Source organism: Canis aureus, chromosome 20, assembly GCF_053574225.1.
Source record: "Canis aureus isolate CA01 chromosome 20, VMU_Caureus_v.1.0, whole genome shotgun sequence".
Lineage (NCBI taxonomy): Eukaryota > Metazoa > Chordata > Mammalia > Carnivora > Canidae > Canis > Canis aureus.
This window is the reverse complement of record NC_135630.1, coordinates 14,404,704-14,425,441: the sequence shown is the minus strand read 5'-3', so window position 1 is coordinate 14,425,441 and position 20,738 is coordinate 14,404,704. Positions and strand designations below refer to the sequence as shown.

Genomic DNA, 20,738 nt, shown 5'->3' with positions numbered 1-20,738 from the left:
TTCTGGAACAGTTTTCTGTATCATATATTGATTTAATATATATAACTTGACTTTATTGAACTAAACATATAGCCAGTTGTTCATAGGTATTATAAAGACTTGCTCTAGAATGTTTAAGGGCCATACATTTTTTCCCTCTACTCTGATCGTGCCTAAGTAGTGAAGTAGGGATTGTCTTCTATGTCACTTAAAAATGTTAGTCTCCACATGACTGGTGGTCCGTATATAAAGTATACATCTCCCATGCAAGACTGATTTGTTAAAATATCAAAATTGTCATTCCCAGAAAGCCAAGCACCAGAATAACCTGACCATGAGAAACCAAGGTTAACACTGAAGTATTTTGATACTACATGGGTCTGTACAGGGACACAACTTATTTCCAACTGTATTTGTTTCTTTCACAATAACATGCAATTCTAAACTCCAAAACCCAGGCTCCTTTTCTTAGAGTATTTTTCTTTCTTTTTCACAGCACGGAAAAGGATATGCTAGTCAATTCTACAGGATTTACCTGAAGCAGCATGATTTGCACAAAGTCGACCAACAAAAGCATCAACTTTTCAACTTCATTATCTTGGCCATCCAGTTAGTTGTGTGTAACTGAGTATTAGATTGCCGGCGGAGTCATCGTGGCCAATTATAGGACCTGATTGCTCTCAGCAGGCCTGAGAAATGAGTTGAAATGTGCAGAACTGTAGAAACTTTAGAGGCAACTGATTTTGCCTCTCCGATCAGTGTGTGCCTGTTTACAGCACTATATATCTTTCTCTCTCCAAATGTCACTGAGCCCTTTAGATGTTTATATTCACCACGAGAAGCCAGTCATAAAGATAAAGGAAATTTGTGCATTATAAATGCAATATCACTGTTTTAAACTTGACTGTTTTATATTATTTTTGTGTGATCAAGTGTTCCCCAAACTATTCCAACTTTACAAGAGAGATTGTGATTATGTTCTTTTCACCTGTGGGTTATAAAAAATGTTGTATTCTGAAGACCCACAAAATATCAAAGACATTCTGTAGTTTATACACCGTGTTGCAAAGTGTTTACTGTACTATTTCAAAGCTTCTAAATAAATATAAAATATATATATTATATTATATAATTTTCCTAAAATGTGGTACAACTCAGTTGGTTTTTAAATGGATTCATACAGTCCACATCATATAGTAAAGTAAAAGGTAATTCAGGGTCCCAAAGATAAACTTATTAAGAAGAAAACAATCCTTAATAATTTCCTCCCAATTTTCATATCTTATTCAGCCCTGTTTTTCCTTGTTTAAAAGAAAATGAAGCTCTAAGCTACAAAATTTTGTCAAGAACTCGTACTGAATTTTCAATGCCAAAGATATAGCTGTCGATGTTATCAGAAGAGCACTGAACATGTAATATCAAAATATCTAACAATCTACATTCTTTCGATTCTATTTCTATGGCTTTGAATTTAGAATCGTTTAAAGCTTTTATAAAGAATCTATAAATTCATCAGTATTTGTGGTTAGGAAAAAACAAAAACAAACACTGGGTGTCTGTACATTTTGTGATGTAAAACACGTCATTAAGATTACTATTTTAAGAAGTCCTCAACCACATGACTCACACAGAATTTTATTTTACATAGTTTTGCATAGTTTTGTGGCTCCTAATAACACACGAATATCAAATTCATTTATAACTCTATATGAATATATAGAGATATGTTGATATCTGAACTGGTAAAGAGTAACTATAAGATACAAGGGATCTCTAAATTTAAAATAAATAAATTTGGAGATAGAAGCATGGTACATTATTGCTTCAGTATTATCTTACATGTGAAAGTTTTATCTCTTAAATATAGTCAGTGTTTTATTAATAAGAAACATCCTCATGAGTCAGCTTTGAAAGGTTAAGCTTGCCTCTTGTTTTTAAGTCAATGAAGTTAATTATTAAATCCATTAAGATGTATTTTCTTTTCTTTTACCTATTTTTTTCTTTTTTCCTGCTGTTGTTGATCGCTTAACTAAGAGAGATATTATGAGAGAAAAGAATTCTCATAGCTCCCCTTAAAAAAGCCTTCAATATATTTGAATGTTTGCCCAATCCAAATCACAAATCAATTTGGCAATATTTACCTTCATCGTCAAATGATCTTATGAATTCAGGATATTTTGAGCTGTGCTATATTATTAAAGAACAGATTAAAACTTAACACATAAGAAATGTTTCCCACCCACTCCATTTTATGGTCACTTAAATGGGAATATTTTCCTTCTATTTAACATTAAAATGTATATGTATATTCATAAGTCCTTGATATGTATATATTTGAGTGGCATTTTGTCATCACTCATTTGACTGTTATCAAATTATAGATATTAATATGTCATAATCCCAATCATTTTATATACTGAAATAATATATGTAATGTTCCAGCCTTTTGGGGACCCTTTGAAAATATATAAAACTAATCCATCATATATGACACAAAAAGCACACGCATTCACATAGCTGCAGCAGTAACATTTTCTCAAACTTTTGGCACTACTACATTAATATTTTGAATGATAAACTATTTTAGTAAGGATATGTTTCTATATAATTTAGCTGGAAAAACGTCTGTTTGTTGTAATTACTTTTTAAACAAGAAAATGATTTTCTTGTTGAATCACTCTGCTTTAATTAAAACCTTTCATTCATCATTTTACAATTATGGGGGAAAACACACATCCATCTGCTTTATCACATGCATTAAAAATAAGATTATACTCACTTCAAATATTATAGTTATATTCATTCATGCAACTCTAAGAAAGTTTCTTTAATTATTTAACCTTTTATGTCAATTTATATAATCTCCCTTGAACAAATGTCTTATGCCATATATTTATGCATTAGTTTTTTTTTATGTCATAGTAACAGTTCTCCTAATTTGCATTTAAATTCTTAAATTATATCGTTAATCTCCAAAAACAAACAACAAAAAACAAAGAAGTTTTACCTAATTTGTGGGTAAAGTAGAATTACTTAAAACAAAATACCAAATGTTTAGTTATTAATCAATTATCTATTGCATCCAGAATAAATCAGAAATTACAATAGAGTAAGGATATCACCTAGCAATTGGCTAAAATGTTATTTACCAATGATGAGGGACTCTAAAACAGAAAAATGCAATCCACTGATAATAAGGTGTCAAAAAAAACACTTATTAGATTAGTATGAAAAGGAATTTTAAAATAGTTTTTCTGTTTAATCTAGTCATCCTAATATCCAATTTTACATCATTTTATAAATATCAAAGGAAAATAATATCTAAATTATTAGTCAATATTTCATCAGTAAATTATTTCCAAAATGAATAATCATGGCATTTACTCCTTGATAACATGGTTAGTTAAAAGTAGTAAAAACGTCTAACTATTTTCCTGTGGAAATAGTATCTTAATGTTTCAAAGGTATGTCAAACGACAATTTTTTAGAAATCTTTTATCCACATGTAAAATTCTAATTTTTACCTTGTGAACATAATTCTGTGAAATCATTTTAAATCCGAAATTTAAATACCACATCAAAATTACTTTGCAGACATAATGGTATCCCTGTAAGTGTATCATCTTTCTTGGGAAATATGAAGGAAATATGTACATTCTGTTTTTTGAAGATATTAAATGCAATGCCTTTATCAAACATTGCAAATAAGTGCTATAGTAGAAGATTTAAATATTTTCATTATTCATCCTCTTGCTTCATTTCTTAATAATGTTATAATTTGCCAGCAGATCTCCTGTAACGTAGAAACTCTCCTACTTCTCCGATAAAGGAACAGAAACCCTCACAATTCTCAACATAAACTTTAATAACTGCATGTAAATTGTATCATTTCACCTTACCAAAGTATTTGCTGGAGTAAAGGTACTATTTAATATAATTACTCAGTCAGAATATTGCAAATGTTAGGCAGGATAATGAAAATTGCTTACAGTACTGACTGATGAGAGAACTATTAACTGTCATTGCATGTGGTTTTCTTTCACCCCTTCATATTTCTGTGTGTGCTTTGAATACCCGAGGAACTCAAAAATATTTAAAACATTGGTATACTTGATAATTTTTCTGAGAATCCTATATTTTTCATATTGCAATTTCTTGGGTTCTTTATCTTTTTCAACTCTAATTTTGTAGTGGTAAAGGCTTTGCACTTAACATCCTTTTTATGTTCCTTTTTAACAAGGAAAAACAGAAAATGACAAAATTCCATATTTTTTACACCATGGAATAGTAAAATTATTTTATATATTGTTAGCACTTCAAGGAATTACCCTCTGCTAGGTTGAACAAAATCCTTATACAGTAATTTGTGAAACTACTGTTCAATAGAGTATTTTTTTTTCTTCTAAAACTTGGCGTAGGTTTTAGATTATAGCATTCTATGAGAATGCTGGTAGATGGGTGCCGCCAGAGTATTGCAGGCAATAATATGACTAAAATTCTAATACTTTAGTGTGCATGCATGTATTTCTAATCACTGTTATTTTTTAAGTATTTGTAAAATTAGAAAAATGACTTTTATTTCTTGAAAACTTGTCACATGCTTAGTTTGAAGTTTTACACACCAGATGTTTTTGAGTTGCATGAAAATTTTGCATTAATGATGCAAATATTAAAATTTCACATGAGACTCAAAAATGTCTGAATGCTAGAACTCAGACTTCCAATACATCCGTACATCATAGAGCTGAAAGTAAGCAGGGAATTTCAGCTCTAAACACAATTTCAAGACAGTTATCTGTGAGTGAAAACAGGGTATTATAACAAAAGATGAGTTTAAATCTTAACTATAGTGTTTGTTACTGTGAATGCTATAATAATACATAAGTAAAATGAGTGTAAATGTAATATATTATTTTATACTGCTGTATACATATGAAATAAATAAAACTAGGATACATATTATGCCATTTTTCCATGCATCGATCTTCCACTGACGCCTGTGGGAGCTTTGAATAAAAATCAGTGGCAAAATATGGCCCTAAGTTTAAAAACAACTAATGCTGATTTAGTAGTTTTAGTCTTAATATAACAGGTCTAAGGGGACATCTGTTCAAAACTGAGTCTCATTCGAAGAAACATATGCTAGGTTTAAAGGATTTCATGATATTTATACTTTTGAAAGTAGACATTTAGTTCCATATGATTCTCATGATACCCACAATGAATATTTTAAATATATATTTTTCCCACCTAATGTTATATTTTCTTTTTAATTTTTTTGATTCGTAGTAATACCAAGGGTCCACAAGGAATGATATAGAAGTTGTACACAGGATATGAGTGCCTTCAAGCAATAAGAGGAAAACGTTTTATCTAAACTTTTAGAAAGAAATTATTTCATATTTAAAGTCAATGGAATCCTAAGAAAAAATAAAATACAGAAGGGTATCACTATTCGAGAAGAAAATATAAATTATAGATTTTTATAATGTAAGAATAATCTGAATGAATCTTGCAGAAATTTACATTCTGAAACAGTTAAAGGTAATAGAAGAAATGTGCTTTGTAATTTCGTATGTGGTTTACGTAACTGATTTTCTTGAGTTCAGACTATACATATCTGGACAGAAATTCATTTTGTGAAGAGACAAGGGATAGGACTAGAAATTTCTCTTATTTGGACATCGAATAAAGCCAACCCTACGGTGGAAAAGAAATAATTGAAATATGCAGGAATGATGATTCTCAATAAAATGTTGACAGCTATAACTACAAGTTACTTTTCTCCCCTAGACCTGTACCTCCTATTCCTCACTTTTACCCTTTCTAGGAATCATATCACAGACTCTTCTATTTAAGCACTATTATGAATTTTCAGACATAAAAATTAAATATTATTAATTACACACCTATATTAAGGCCCAACAATAAGGGGAGGTAAGAATGCCTGGTAGTAATATCTACCTTTATGAAAGTTCTAGTTTACTTTGAGAACCAAAGAAATAATAGGAAAATATTAAATAATTAAATGATCAAATAATTAAGTAATCAAAATTTTGGTCAAAAACCAACTGTGGGTCACGAGAGTAATTCAATGTATTAAGATGAAAACTTAAAAACAAAACTATAGGTAAATAGAATAGAAAAAATGTAGAGTAGAAGAGTATAAAAAAGCATCACTCATGGTAAAAATAAATAATTGTTTGTGAAACATTTTTTCTGATACATGTGTGAAATAGGTCACAATGTGAAATATATTTCTTGCTGTGAATCATTGCCCAAATGTTTGAAAAACACTACACCATATGATCACTCTTTCAAATTTAAATTTATTTAATGCTGTAGAAAGTCAGGGAAGATCTTTTTAAAAAGTTCTTTCAAATCTGAATCTTGATCTTTAGCTTTGTAAAATATGAAGTACACTTAGCTGTAAAAGTCTTATGAGAATTAAGTGAACTGACATATGTGAAATGCATAGCACAATGCTAATGCATATTAGTTGGTGTATTTTATTATTAATATCATTTTTCATCCCTTTATCGCTATTCTTAATTACCAAAAGTATGGAATATAGTCTACAAATGGAAATCAATCCTTTCACAAAACTCCAGACTGCTTCCAAGTTGTATTTAAGCAGTGCTTATTGCAAATTCTCAAGATTAAAGTTGACTTGCCTTTGGCATCCGCTCATCAGCTCAGTTCAACTTTGCCTCTCTATTTATTGGTGGTATGGAGTCAAGGAAATAAAACTCACAGCTTCTGAGTTCCAGTCATTTCCCTTTTGCAACTCTCAAACAGCCCTCTATTCCTACTATGAAAAATATATATGTATGATTGCACTAGGATATATTTACCTGATTTTTTTTTCCCTCAACCTCCAATGTGCTTTTTGAATAACTTTCTATTTCCATGCAAATAAATGTTTGTTGGAGTTACTGAATAATTGACAGAATGATATTTTTTGCATACGACTTATATTATAAAATGAATTTGGGCAGTGTGAAATAACAAAAAATCAACTGAGTAAATTTTAAAGATCTGACTGGCTTCATCGAACAATTCATAAATCAGGCAACATCCCATGTGGCAGATAGAAGAGAGCTCCAAAGGGCTACAGAAACGGAAAGGTTTTAAAGCCAGGACAAGGGAGTTATAAACAAAATAAAGGATTATTTCAGGCAAGGTCATCTCCCTTTGGGGGATAAAAGGGTCTTATTATGTGGATTACTTCACTGGTGGTGAGCAGAACATTCCAGGCTGATTGATTAAGATTGCATTCCTGGGGAAAGTTGAAACTGCAATTAGGTTAGGAATAAAGCCCCCATTTGGTGATGTGGGCCTAGCAGAAGTGACTCCATTTTGGACCTGTGGTTTCCTTTTTAACAATTCCTTCCTTTGATCAGACTGTCAGCTTGACTGAGAGGTGTGATCAAAATTCAAGGTATTAGCACCACTCTCAGCTACCGCCTGGCAGCTTCTGTTGTTTCTTTTTGTGGAATCCATAGGTCACAGTTCCAGGTTCACAGTCCTTAAATTTGCCATTCTCTTTGCTTCTTTTCTGGAATGCCAGTCTTAGGGAGATCATTTTCTTGGTGGTTAGCAGCTGTGAACGTACATTTAAGGCTTTTGAGAGAATACAATGCACTAGGGAGATTATTATGATTTTAATAGGATAATTTTTAATGTTTGGAATGAACTTTGGAGCCATGGTCTATAAAGCCCAAACCAATCAAAATCAAATAAGTCAAAGAAAGACCCCCACTAAAGCAGTCACCTTTTTAAGCCAAATGGCTTGCTCAGGGATCTCTATAACAGAGTTTCACCTTCTCCAGAAGTGTTAATCCATGGGGAGCAGGTGGTGTTTGCCACAATCCAGACACCTGCTCACTCAGCTAATGGATAATTGAGGGCTATCTTATTATCAAGAACAACTTTGGTCAGAAAGGCTAAGGATCCTTAGTGGGTAGCTATTATCTTAGCAACAGATTCTACTCTACCTTCAAAAATAAAGGAGAGGTTTCTTATCATATTCTCATTGACATTTATCCCTAACCAGGGAAGTATGGCCCTGCCAAAGGGAGCACATCCTGAGTCATGGATGCCTCCTGGGAGGTCCTTTCTAGCTAGATGGTGTAAATTCAGGGGAACCAGCTAATGAGATGTCTTAGTTAGTTTGTGGAAAATTAGGGGTACAGTTGGATAACCTAAGTGGTATTGCCCCCGGTATGCACCACAGCCATCTAGGTATTCAGGTCCAAGGAGAATGGTGAGCACCATAGACAAAAACAAACCCAGCTAGGGCACAAACCATTCCCATTAAGGAAGTCCTATTAATGGATTCATTCATGGAGATTGGTGCATTTGCCCCTTCACCCCAGGGGTCAATTAGGTTTTCAGCACATTCAGAGAATAAATCTTGCAGCCTAAAATAAAAAGTTATTCTGAATACCTTGCAAAGATGGGTGCTGCTGGAGAGATCTATTAATGCAGGGGAGGCCAGAGCTGATCTAGACACTCAAGGGAATGTGAGAGTGATTATATGAAGATTTACATAGGTATATGAGTTTAATTGCATAACTACAGTTATAATTGGAGAAAAGAAAAAAACAAGGCACTGGATGTTCTGTTCATAATAGTTGAACTTGTTAAAAGACTTCTAAGAGGGATTGACTGAAGCTTGGGATGACCATCACCAATGGTCTAGGAAGTATAGATGAGGATGTTAGCTCTCCAGGCCAATGCCAGAGTGAAGAAAAGAAAGAGAAGAAAATAGCTTTCATGTTCAGTTAAAGGATGAAGTTTTGACCTGGTGTCTTGAGTGGAAGAAGTCTACACGAATGTCAGCTACTTGTATTCCTTGTCAGTTTGAGTCGGGGGTCTTCAGTATCTGTACTGGACCAATTGTCGAGTAAAGCCTTCTTTGGATGTGAGATGTGTACCATGGACTCAGTGCCTTCTAGTTTTGCAGCGGTGTCGGTGGTGAGAGTGCTTGTAAATCCCTTCTAGTGGAGCTCATGGGGAGTCCTCTGATGATGTTTCCAGAATCATATCCAGTGGCCAGACTTCAGGTCTTTAGATAATGACTAACAGGATCTTTTGAATTGGGATTTGGGAAGGCTTCTTTAACCTGTCGATACCCTTTAGCCTAAGACATTAAATACTTATAGTAGCTAGCCATACTAGCATGCAACAAGGGATCAGCAGAAAGTTGTATACCAATAGACATTGGTCTACTGATGACTATCTCATGTAGAGTTAGTTTATGTTTCCCAAAGGGGGTCTGTGAATAGTCAGCGAAGCCAAAGGAAATACCGTAGGTCAAGGGAGTCCAGTAGTTTCAACAAATATGGAGATTTTGAGTTTGACGATCCCATTAGTTTTCTCAACCTTGCTTGATGATTGAGGATGACAGGGACAGTAATGATTCCTAGAAGTTTGCAAGGTTTTTGTTAAGGCTCATACTATTTGTCTAGTGAAGTGGGTGCCTCGATCACTGGAGATTGCAGAAGGAAATCACCAAATGAGAAACACATTCTCTAATAATTTCTTTCCACTGTGAGCATCAACCTGTGGCAGGGGAAAGCTTCAAACTATCTGGAAAACATACATAAAATAACAAGTACATATCAATATAACCCACACTAACTGGCAATTGAATGAAGTCCAGCTAAAGTGCTCAAAAGGACCAGAGGGAGTAAGTCCAAGACCCTGTTGGGACAAAAACAGTATCTCCAGGATTATGAACTTGACAGGGTAGATGTTGGTATTAAACTGTTTGCACATTTTTTTTTTAAATTAGTTATTCATGAGAGACAGACAGAGAGAGAGAGAGAGAGAGAGAAAGGCAGAGGGAGAAGCAGGCTCCATGCAGGAAGCCCAATATGGGACTCGATCCTGGAACTCAAGGATCACACCTTGGGCGGAAGGCAGGCATTCAACTGCTGAGCCACCCAGATGTCCCATGTTTGGACAATTTTAAAAAAGTTGCTACACCAATGTCTATTCATAATTTGAGTCATCTTAAAGGCACCATGGAGGATAAAGGAATGCAAAAACTGAATTTTGAGGTTTACTAGGGAGCCAGGAAAAACTGTTATCTTGGGTTTCCCATAGCTCCAACTGTTTACTTAATTTATAGCCACTGTTTGCCCATCTTATTTTTTTTCTGATTCAGGAGCAGACAATTGCTATGTCATAAGAACGCCAGGGTGACAAAAGTCTGGCAATGAGGGGTTATTTTTTTGCTGAAACAGAATGGAGTTCAGTCCTGAGTTGCAACTTTTATAGACTCTTGTTGCTGTCTGTGCATGAAAGTTAGCTAGAGCATTTCCCTGGTATTCAGGGTCAGTCCTTTTAGTGTGGGCTTCAATTTTGATGACAGCAATTTCAGAAGGTAAAAGAATAGCAGTAAGAAGATCATTTACTTGTCTGTTTTTTGATTGGGGCCTGGTTATGGTGTTACTATCCAGTAAGGAAGGACTACTTGGGAGGGAGAATCTCCCACGGGGTAAGTCGCCTCAACAGGCAGAGCCCCAGTCCCCAATGGTTCTAATTGTAGACTTCTTGAAGTTGTCATTTCTTAGCTTGGCAGACAATGTTCTCTAGAGCTGGCCTTGGGTTGTTCAAAATTGTTTTATTTTCCTCTTTTTAATTAATCAAAATATTTAGTTCTTTATTATGAAAACTAGGTTTTTAAACTTATCACCAAAATAAAGCAACTCATATTAATCTGTGATTAAATTAGTGTTTCTAAAAGGGCACTTGTATGTTTAAGGGAACTAGATTAATCCATGTAAAAACTTCTATTGAGAATATTGTGTAGATGAAGACACTTTTTGTTTTGCTTCATCATACATATTTACTTGTCTTTGAGAGCAGTTGCTAATCCCTGGGTCATTGCTCACCTAGTTTGCCTGGGAATAAGAAACATTTAATGAATGTTGCAATTATCTAATTTGGAACACCATCTCCATGCTCTTGCTTCCTTTATCATTGTGAGTGACTCTTCTCTTAGTCATGAAAAAAAGGAAAGAAAACAAGCACTGGTGTGGTAATGCATAAGCCTAAAATTGAATTTTATTCTAGAAGTGTGAGGATGTTTAATATTCTCAGTTGTGTTTCTAATTAATAATGGAATCAGTGGCCAACTTCAAGGTTTTCTGGTAATACATTTCTCTCAAAATTGGTATCTGAGTGTGTGTGTGTGTGTGTGTGTGTGTGTGTGGTGGGGAAAAGTATTAACCAACACAAAAGAGTCTCATGGAGGAATGCATGAAGAAAATCATCTTATAGGCAAACATATACATTTTGTGCCACTCTATTAATTAATCTTTAGACTATTTAGAATGCCTGGTTGGAAAGTAATGGTATATTTCATCTTCAACAGGCTGGCATGGGTTTTTCCATACATGGGCCATCAATGATCAATTTCTTCTGGCACCGTGTGGTAACCACTCTTATTTTATGCTGGGCTACACAGACCACAAAGGGACAATGCAATGGTCATAATAAAAATATACCAAGTAAGTTGACTTAGAGAAAAAAAGTGAGAAATAAGAGAGGATAAAGAGGGAGAGAGAATACAACCAATTGTCTTGCCTCACTCTCCAGTAAATTTTAAGAGACTGAGAAGCAGTTATGATTTTTAAAGTTCACGTAGTCTCATACATACGTAAGTTAAAACAAGGAGAAAACTAATGAAAATGAACAATGGTTGGGCAATGCTAGCGAAACTATAGTAAAGAATGAGATAAAGTGATATACCTTAGGAAGGACTAAAACAGAGAAAGGCTATATAAATTTTGTTTTAAAATATAGGAACACCCAACTATCTCATTGGGATGCTTCTGTAGATATGTGTAGGTGTGCGTTCTATACATCCATTGTTTCTCTGACAAAGGATGTACAGATTTACATGATAGTGTTGCAAATATTTTAAGGTTAAGGTGTCTCAGTGATCTTAAGAAAATACACTTGCAATTATAGGGACTAGAACAGGGGGAAAACTGGAAATGCCACTAAGGGATCATGCAGAAGCATGTGACGCTGGCATAAGATTAAAGGAACCTAGATGACAAGTTTACAACACTCTGTTTACTAGTCAAGAGTATTGCTGCTGAGGTGGAGTGAATGATATTGGGCATTTTTCAAGCTTAGATATAGTTTGAATGTAAGACTTCCTCTAACACTCCAGAAGAGTCTATTCCAGTATTAGATATAATAATAATTAAAATATGAAAATAAATGCTGCAAATAATGTTGCATTATGATTTAGAGGATGTTATGAGGTAATTCATAACAATAAAAAAGAGAAAGAAAAACAGAAATTGGGGTAATGAGAGACCCACTGTTGTAAATCTCTAGCTAGGAAGCAAGTGAGCACAGGTAACTTAGAGACTGGACTAGTACACATGGAGGAGGAAGACAGAATGGAGAGACACAGTTCAAAAAACAAATAGATGGTGTTTCCTCCCTGATGAGATGGTCAGCTGACTGATGAGGGAGAGGGAGAAATGATATGACTGGGGTTTTCATTTACCAGAGTGGATCGTGCTGCCTTTAAGCACACAACATAAAGGGAAGAAAAGGGCAATCTTATTTGTAGGAGGGCTTGTTAATTTTCTCTTTATTACTCAATTTTTAAAAAAGGTTTTATATTTATTTATGAGAGACACAGAGAGAGGCAGCGATACAGGCAGAAGGAGAAGCAGGCTCCCTATGGGGACCCCAATGTGTGGGACTCGATCCCAGGACTCTGGGATCACGACCTAGGCTGAAGGCAGACGATCAACCACTGAACCACGCAGATGCCCCTATCACTCAATTTGTGCTAGCTGCTTGCTATCCAAGTGGAACTTGAACTGCATTATATTTAAAGATATTCAGAGAATTTTAGATTTTTACCATTTTATCAAATGATAGTCAGTCTCATGACCTGAGCCAAAGGCAGACACTTAACTATTTCAACCACCCAGGCGCCCCTAAATTATAACTCTTAAGTTGATTTTTTTCCTTATGTTATTTGAAAATAATTCTATAAATATGTAATATGTAAATTAGAAATATTTTTAAAGTTCCCCCCTGCCTCCCGTGCTACTTTGGCTAGTGCATATGCCAAAAGTGGTCTTGCCTAATTTAAAAAGGAGGCAGATTAAGTCAAAAACCTCTGGCTGTTTGTGTGACATGCATGATAGATACCACATAATAAAGTGGAAGACATATAAATAAAAATAAATATAGACATAATAATTGTTTTTAAAAAGCTATTTATTTTTCCTTTCCATCTGCTCAAATAACATTTTCAGCAAATATTTTTGAAAAAAGTCATAATACCTTCAAGTTGTTTGACCTGTATTCATCAACTCCCATCTAAATTCTATTAGCAATTAATTTTCTTTTCTTTTCGGTTCTTTTCTTTTTTCTTTTATTTTCTTCTTTTTTCTTTTTTCTTTTTTCTTTTTTTTTCTCCTTTTCCTCTTTTTCTTTCTCTGTGATCCTCACAGAATCATAGACTTTTAGTGCAGAGCAGGTTCTTGAAAATATTCTTGTCCTTAACATACCTATGAAGAAAATAGGACAAATATAGACCCACTGATGAAAGAACATAACCATAAACTTAATGTCCCAAGCCTTTATCTTGACTGAATTCTTAACCTGCACCAGGCTACATTTCTAGTCTCTGAGTCTTATTTTTACTTGAAATCCTAGGAGTAACTATATTTAAACATATAAAAATAAGTTATAGCATCTAGAACTACACTTTATATTTTTAAATTTCAATGCTCTCTCTATGCCACATGCTCATTTCTAAGGATGATTCTCATGTATAAGGCACCATGAAGTGTGGCCTAAGAAACTAGAGTCCTTTTATATTTAGAATAAAATGTTGTTTTAATATATGCATTTTTATTCCTTTTAACCAACATGTTATGTTGGCAGCGAATAAGCAAAACTGGAGTCAAGCTAATACGAGTACATGTTCCAGAGAAATCCCATTTAACAACTGCTACTTCACCAAGAATAGGTCTGAATCCTCTGTCTTGATAAAATCGTTATCATTCCAGCTAATACATTCACCCAACTTAGCTCAATTTACTTCAATTAACTTAATCAAATACTAAATGAAAAATAAGAAAGAGGGTAAAGGGTGATTTTCATTGTTGACTCTTCACCCTGTTGGTGAGGGAGAGATTTCCACCCTAGGGTTTGAGGATGGAGAACACATAACATAGGACACTGGACAGACAGACCAAATTGATAACAATTTATGAGTCAAATATTCTCACAGCCTGGGGGAGAAGGACACTTTACAGAACACAGGGCCACCTTTCTAAGAACTACGAGAAGCAGGCTTCTTTGGTATCCAGGGGTGGGGGCTCTTCCGTGTTTCCCACTGGAGGATGTGATCACAGAGAATTCAATGGAGCTAGCAGGAAAATGAAACCACACAACCTGAGAACCACACTCCTGGTCCCCCTGATAAGCAGAGCTGTTTGGCTCAGGGATCTTATCTTCCAGGGTAGAATGAAGACCTTGAGGATAGACCCTCCAAGGCACTCCCAGATATGCCAGATGTCAAGGTAGCACATAATATTGGCCTTTAATTTTAGTCCTTATACCGTGATTGATTCCTTGATGTCTTGACATCAGTTTTTACCTTGGTGATGAACTGAGACTTCTAGGTAGCAGAAGTACCTCTCCAGGACATAAAGTAGGCACTTGACCAGGAGGAAGACAGTGTGATGAGAAAAACAACTATTTTGAGTTGCTGCCTAGGCATTTCACAGTACAATTACCCTGCTTATGCACACAGTCTGGATGTTCAGATAAGGACCAGAGCTTCAGATTCCCACCAGAAGTTCCCGCTTTGCTTTTCCTGGGGCACCTTTTAAAATAGTGAAAAGTCAGTGATGTCTACCGCAACCATTGTCTAGGTGTTTGTTACCCTGCTCTCTCATCTCCTGCTTACTCATGGCCTGGGACAGGGGACTGTCTTTTCCCTCCCTCCCTGAGATCTGTAAGCAATGAAACCTTGTGACTTTATTTCTTTTGTGTGAGTGTATTGAAACTGTATTTTTGATCAAAATGACCCTGGGTTCATTTCCCCAAAGTGGGTGCTCGGATACTGAGGAGCTATCTGCCAACCTTGTGGGGATGGCTTTTGCCTCCTCATTCAGCAGATCATAATCCGCATATCTTTAATTTGATACATCAGCTACGGGCCCCCAACACAGAGTCACAAAGTGAGGTGACCTTCAAAAACGTGAACTTTAAAGGTGTTTCCTTTATGGCCAATAAAGGAAATTGAGGAACTCATCTGGCATTAGCACAGGGAGTACATGTCCCCAGGGGATGTGGATTTAGATTAATCCATGCCTGTGGCAATAGCAGAGGGTTATTTGCTTTCTTTGGAATTCTTTGAAGGGGTCATTAAGCCTCTCATTTAAACTGGCTGCCTGGGGTCTACAGGGGACATGGAGATGTATTGAATGTCTTCTTCAAGAGCCCAACATTGTCTGTTTTGAGAGGTGAAATTAATGCTTTGGTCAGGATCAATAATCTCTGAAATTCCAAAGGGAACAATAGGAGTGTCCTGGTGAGGCCTTGAATTGTGGCCTCAGTACAGTTAGTGACATCTCTTACCTTGATTTATATTTTAGGTCGCAGTGAGACAAGAGGTTCCCAAAGTCCTTTACCTCCAGGGAACAATTCTTATATAATACACCAAGAGTTTATAACAATGTACATATGGAGCCATTTTCTGACCAGGTTATCCAGTGCTAAGATGAATGCCTGATGTATGGTCAACTGTGCTGACCCTTAGAGCCTGCATTTATCAGGGACATCCTGGATGCGAAATGAAAAGCAGCAACATTCTACCAAGTTCCATCATATATAACAGTGGCAATATGGTCCATAAAGTATATAGGTTCTGATTAATTATTCACAAACTTGTTCCTGCAGGGCTCTCCATGTTGCTAAGGGGTCTGGGAGAGGGCTGACCTCCTCTAATACCATGGCATCTGGCCATGATCTGAGGAGTGGTGAGGCACTATTCTCCTTGGCTTTGCACTATTCACCATTAGAGTGGTGGCACCATTATATATGAGCATATATCAGGGAGCAGATAACATTAAGTACTGGGTACCAGTCCATCCCCAAATAATGGAGAGGTGACACAACTGCTGTTTCAATGATAAAGCCCCTAGCCAATGTGCCTGGGGCTTGTCATAGTGCTGCTAGTTACCAGCATGTCAAAGGGCTCATCTTCTAATCATGGGGCTTGGTTGCCCGGCTGGCTCCACAGATAAAAAGATTTTATTGGAGGTAAATTCTCACTCTGGGGACATTGCCTAACCACCTACCCACCCCCCCCCCCCCCGACAAAGAGACAGCTGTCTACAGCAGTTGCTGGGCTCCCAGACATCTTCCCTCACCTATCCAGAAGGATTGCACGGGGTCATAAGTTGCCTGTGGACTTCTGATAAAGGAGACAGACTGATATATGTGGTAGTTGTTGGCCATGTACTGAGAACTCTTCTGCAAACAGTCCATCATGGACTCTGAGCATCTATTCTTTCATGTCAAGCTGGCCATTATGCCTTGGGTCATGGAACCAGCACTCATTAGACCTGCACAGTTATCAAACGATCTGTTCTACAGACTGCAGTCAAATCTGACTCTCTGACATATCCCATCTGGAAGGAAGAGACCAACAGCAATTTATTCGTCACAGATAGTCACTGCCCTGGGGTGGAAGGTGGCAAGAAGGATGCTGTGCATGGCCACACGGGGTTGCACTCAGAAAGAGTGAACAGCCAGGGGCTGTAGGAGGCAGGCTTTGTGGTATCAAGGTGGTAAAGTGTTTCCTGGTTCTGCTGAGATAGGATTGGCTGTTTGAATTGGCTTGTTCTGCAAGCTAAGAAGGAACCAACACCTATCTTCTTCTCGTCCCCCTGAGAAGTAGGGTTGTCTGCCTGGGGTATCTTAACTTTGGGAGCAAAGTAGAGAGAAAAATTGGGGAGTTAGATTATTTGATGTTTTTCTAGTTGTGCCAGATGTCAAGGCAACATATAAATTGGGCTTAATTTTGGTTATACCGTAACAGTGAACAGTTACACTGTTTGATAGGACCAAAATCCCTGAGAACCCTTGAGGAATTTAGATCTTGGTCAGGCTTATTTCAAGGCAAACTCGTCAGATATTAAGGTTAGGTTCTTTGAGACGTTTTCCATATTGTCTTCCAAAGCAGAATATTTTTCCAAAGTGGAAACTAAATGTTTTATGAACATAGGCCCCCCATCTCCTATGGAAACTTATGGAAGGGTCTCTTTGTCATCAAGTTCTGAAATTTCATAATATCATGAGATTTGATGTAGATCTGTTTCCATCCGAATTGCAGATATTTAGTAAGCTCTTTCAATGTTTAAACGCGAGCTTTCAGTTTTGGGATATTTTATTGAATGATTGCTCTCATCATTTCTGCTCTTATTTTTTTTTTCATCCTTTTTCTTTATCCCTTATTATTTGAATATTGAACCTCCTCAACTGACCTACCAATTTTCTCCACTTTTTCTTCTCCACTTTCTATGTTTTTTTTTTTTTTTTTTTAATTTACTTTCTCAGAGATTTTCTTATGTTCATCTTCCGAACTTCTATTGAGGCTTTTATTTCTCTTTTTTATTTTTTTATTTTAAATCTAAGAGTTCTTTGTGTTTCCTTAATATTTCTCTTTAAAGGTATTTTGAACGCTTTCCATGCATGCAATATTTTCCATGTATGCATTTTATCTTCCTGGAATAGTGTCTCTTTCCAGGAATTGATGGTAGAGATTTTTGTTTTTCTTTCTTTCTTTTTTTCTTTTTCTTTTTTTTCTTTTTTTTTTTTTTTTTTTTTTTTGCAAATGTCTGGTGATGCTTAGCTGTATGCCCATAATAAAGAACAATGTATAAAATGCTGAAAGTAAACTCTGCCCTTGTGTGAAAAGCTTGTTGAGTGTTTATCTATTGGGCGATCTTGCTGGATCATTTAATTAAGGAAACCCCAATGTCCATATATTTGGTATATATTTTTCTTCTTAGGCTAGTTAGAGATATTCAGAGAAATGTTTTCAGGTCTTCTGCCTGGAGGTATAAGCCTAAACACTTGCATTCTGAAAGTTAATTGGGGAAAGATGGCTGGGAGACTCAAGGGCCTACATTTCCTGGGTATGATGATCTCACATTAAACTGTACTGCTGTCTTCCAATGTAGGCACCTCTGTCTTAACCTCCTTAGAGAATAAATCTCCTGTCTCCAACCAGAGGGGATAATTGATCACCTACATATGCACAGTCGTTGAGAGAAACCTAGGAGTCTAATTGCTTCTCAATGACATTTTTTGATCCTTCTTTTTATTTTTATATTCACTCCTACTTTAGAACTAATTTGTTCTATTAATTCCCGAGCCTTTGGAATATTCTGTGGGATAAGTCAGATTTCTTTCTACATACTCTTAACTTCTAGCTCAAGATTACATATTTTCAAAACTAGTAAATTGATAGCAACTTGCTAATCCATTTCCAAACTTCCAAAAGGTTGTTACAGTTGTTTGTTCTCTTGTTTCTTTATCTTTTACTTGTTCTTGTAGACTTTTCCATAGAAAATGTTCTTTTCTGTGAAGTTTTATGAAAAGCTAAAGGTCTGTGCATAAATTCATCTCTCTCTTTTTAACTGGAAGTTTGAGAATAAGCTTTGCACACAGTGAGCTAAGTCTTATAACACAAAGTCATGAAAAAATCTGCTCTTAGATTATTGAGAGTTTGTGGGAGTCTTACTACAAGTACATATTTCTTTGTTGTTAGGACCATCTAGAAAGCACAGATGTAAAAAAGAATAAAAATAAATAAAAAAAGAAAGCATAGATATGCTTCATATTTAGAAATTAATAATTTAAACATAAGATATACATAATTCTCTCACTACATATCAATAAGTGAAATTATAAAATATGATATGCAATTACTGTTTTCCCAAACGTGACTATTATGGTGATTTTTTTCACTTTTGGTTTGTAAGGAGTTTATCATTATCTTGAGTTCTAAAAATTTTAGATGGATAACAGTAAAACCAAATATGTGATAGGTATTGTTATATTTGATATAGATTCGAATGGTGATTACTTATTCAATTGGTTTTAAGGTTATAATTACGTATGAGAATACAATTTGAAACCTGATAGTGCTTTTCTCTTACATTGGTTTTATTCACCATATTATTCTACTTTGAATAGTGCCTGAAATTAGTGTCCAAATAGTATCAGGCAACTTGCAAGCTTTAGTACTTGAGGTCAATTTAATTACACTGTGCATGACAGAAACTAGGCCATTTGGGTATTGCCTTTGCCACCAGCAATTGACACCTGAGTGTTAATGAGCTGGTAATTAAGAGCTGGCACATACAGACACATTTTACTGTTTGGGACCAGGATAACCATATGCTACATAACTTCGGTGCTAAGTATTTTGTTAGCTTCAGAATTTACACAACTAATGTTTGTGAGGTTTTTTTTTTCTAATCTTCCTTTTGCCGTAGGGGGAAAAAAAAGATTAACAGAGTTACTTTAAAGATTAAAGTAACTGTACTTGTCATTTTCAAGTTATGAAACATTCTAAAACTATGGAGGTCATATTTGGAGAGCAAATATTTGGAAATAATAAGTTTGTGGAGTAGCAATTACTTTTGGTTTAAAACCACATTTAGTGGACTTCTATTTTGAAAAGTCTTTTTTAATATAAAAAAGTACAAAAGCAACCTAACGTGAATGTATATATATGTAGGGTAGGCAGCCTCTGGGATGGCCCATCATGATTATCACGTGCTGCTACTGAAGTCTTTAAGTACCTCGCTTCTCCTGAAGGTAGTTGAGATATGGAACCCAATTCTATGAAACAGAATGTCGATCTAATGTTAGATTATAAAAGGTGATATTTTCCATATTGGGAATCTTCTTGTATACTCTCTCATTCTCTTTTGGATTGTTTGCAGAGATGTGGAGGCAGCTCTGTGGTGAGACCCATGTGGTGCGAGATCGAGGCCTATCAACAGACACATGAGCGAGGTCTGAAGCAGACTCCCTTCCCCAAGTTGCATCTTCAGAGGAGACCACAGCTTTTGCCAACAGCTTGAGTGCAATCTCAAAAGAGCCCTTAGAGGCTCCCAGTGAAGTGCACTAAGAGCTTTGAATCATACAAGTTTGGAATATATTGTTTTCCAGCAACAGATAACTAATATGATATGGAAGTGAGAATCCTATTGTCTGCCACAGCAATATGAATTATTGATTTTTCTGATGTGATGTGTATAATCAAACAATATGTATAATGTACATGCATCATTTCTTTGCCTTCCTCTCCAATTTTCAGTTCTCCTTTCTTCCTCTTCTCCTCCCTACCTCACAAGAAAGTCCCCATCACTTTCTTGATTAATCTTCTATTGGTTTAAAAAAATAAAACTGTTCTCATCAGATGAAAAAATGTATTAACTTTTGTGAATTTTAGTTGTGGGAATTACTTCTAATTTTCTTCTTTGAAAGAGTTTGCTTTTCCATCGAACCCTCTGTAGGACATAGAGCCTTTTATATGCAGATTGATATAATTATGCTTTGAAATAGCTTTGAATTCCCTGTAGCTTAAACTGAGAACATGAAAGGCCAAATGTTATATCGAACTGAAGGATATGAAAGTGCACGTACATCAATCCAAAATGAGATATAGAAATGAA

At 35.6% G+C, this 20,738-nt stretch overlaps 1 protein-coding gene across 2 annotated transcripts in view; it reads left to right on the top strand.

Annotated features, from left to right (window-relative positions):
* The window catches only part of PCDH10 (protocadherin 10), a 61,050-nt gene extending 40,559 nt beyond the window's left edge, over positions 1 to 20,491 (top strand). Inside the window, exon 5 of one of the 2 annotated variants that reach the window (XM_077861022.1) lies at positions 20,004 to 20,491. In XM_077861022.1, the coding sequence (XP_077717148.1) occupies positions 20,004 to 20,071 (68 nt within the window). In that variant the 3' untranslated portion in view covers positions 20,072 to 20,491. Of the gene's footprint in view, positions 1 to 475; positions 6,923 to 20,003 lie in introns of those variants that run through there. The other variant, XM_077861024.1, reaches the window with a different exon arrangement.
* Positions 20,492 to 20,738: the final 247 nt, after the last annotated feature.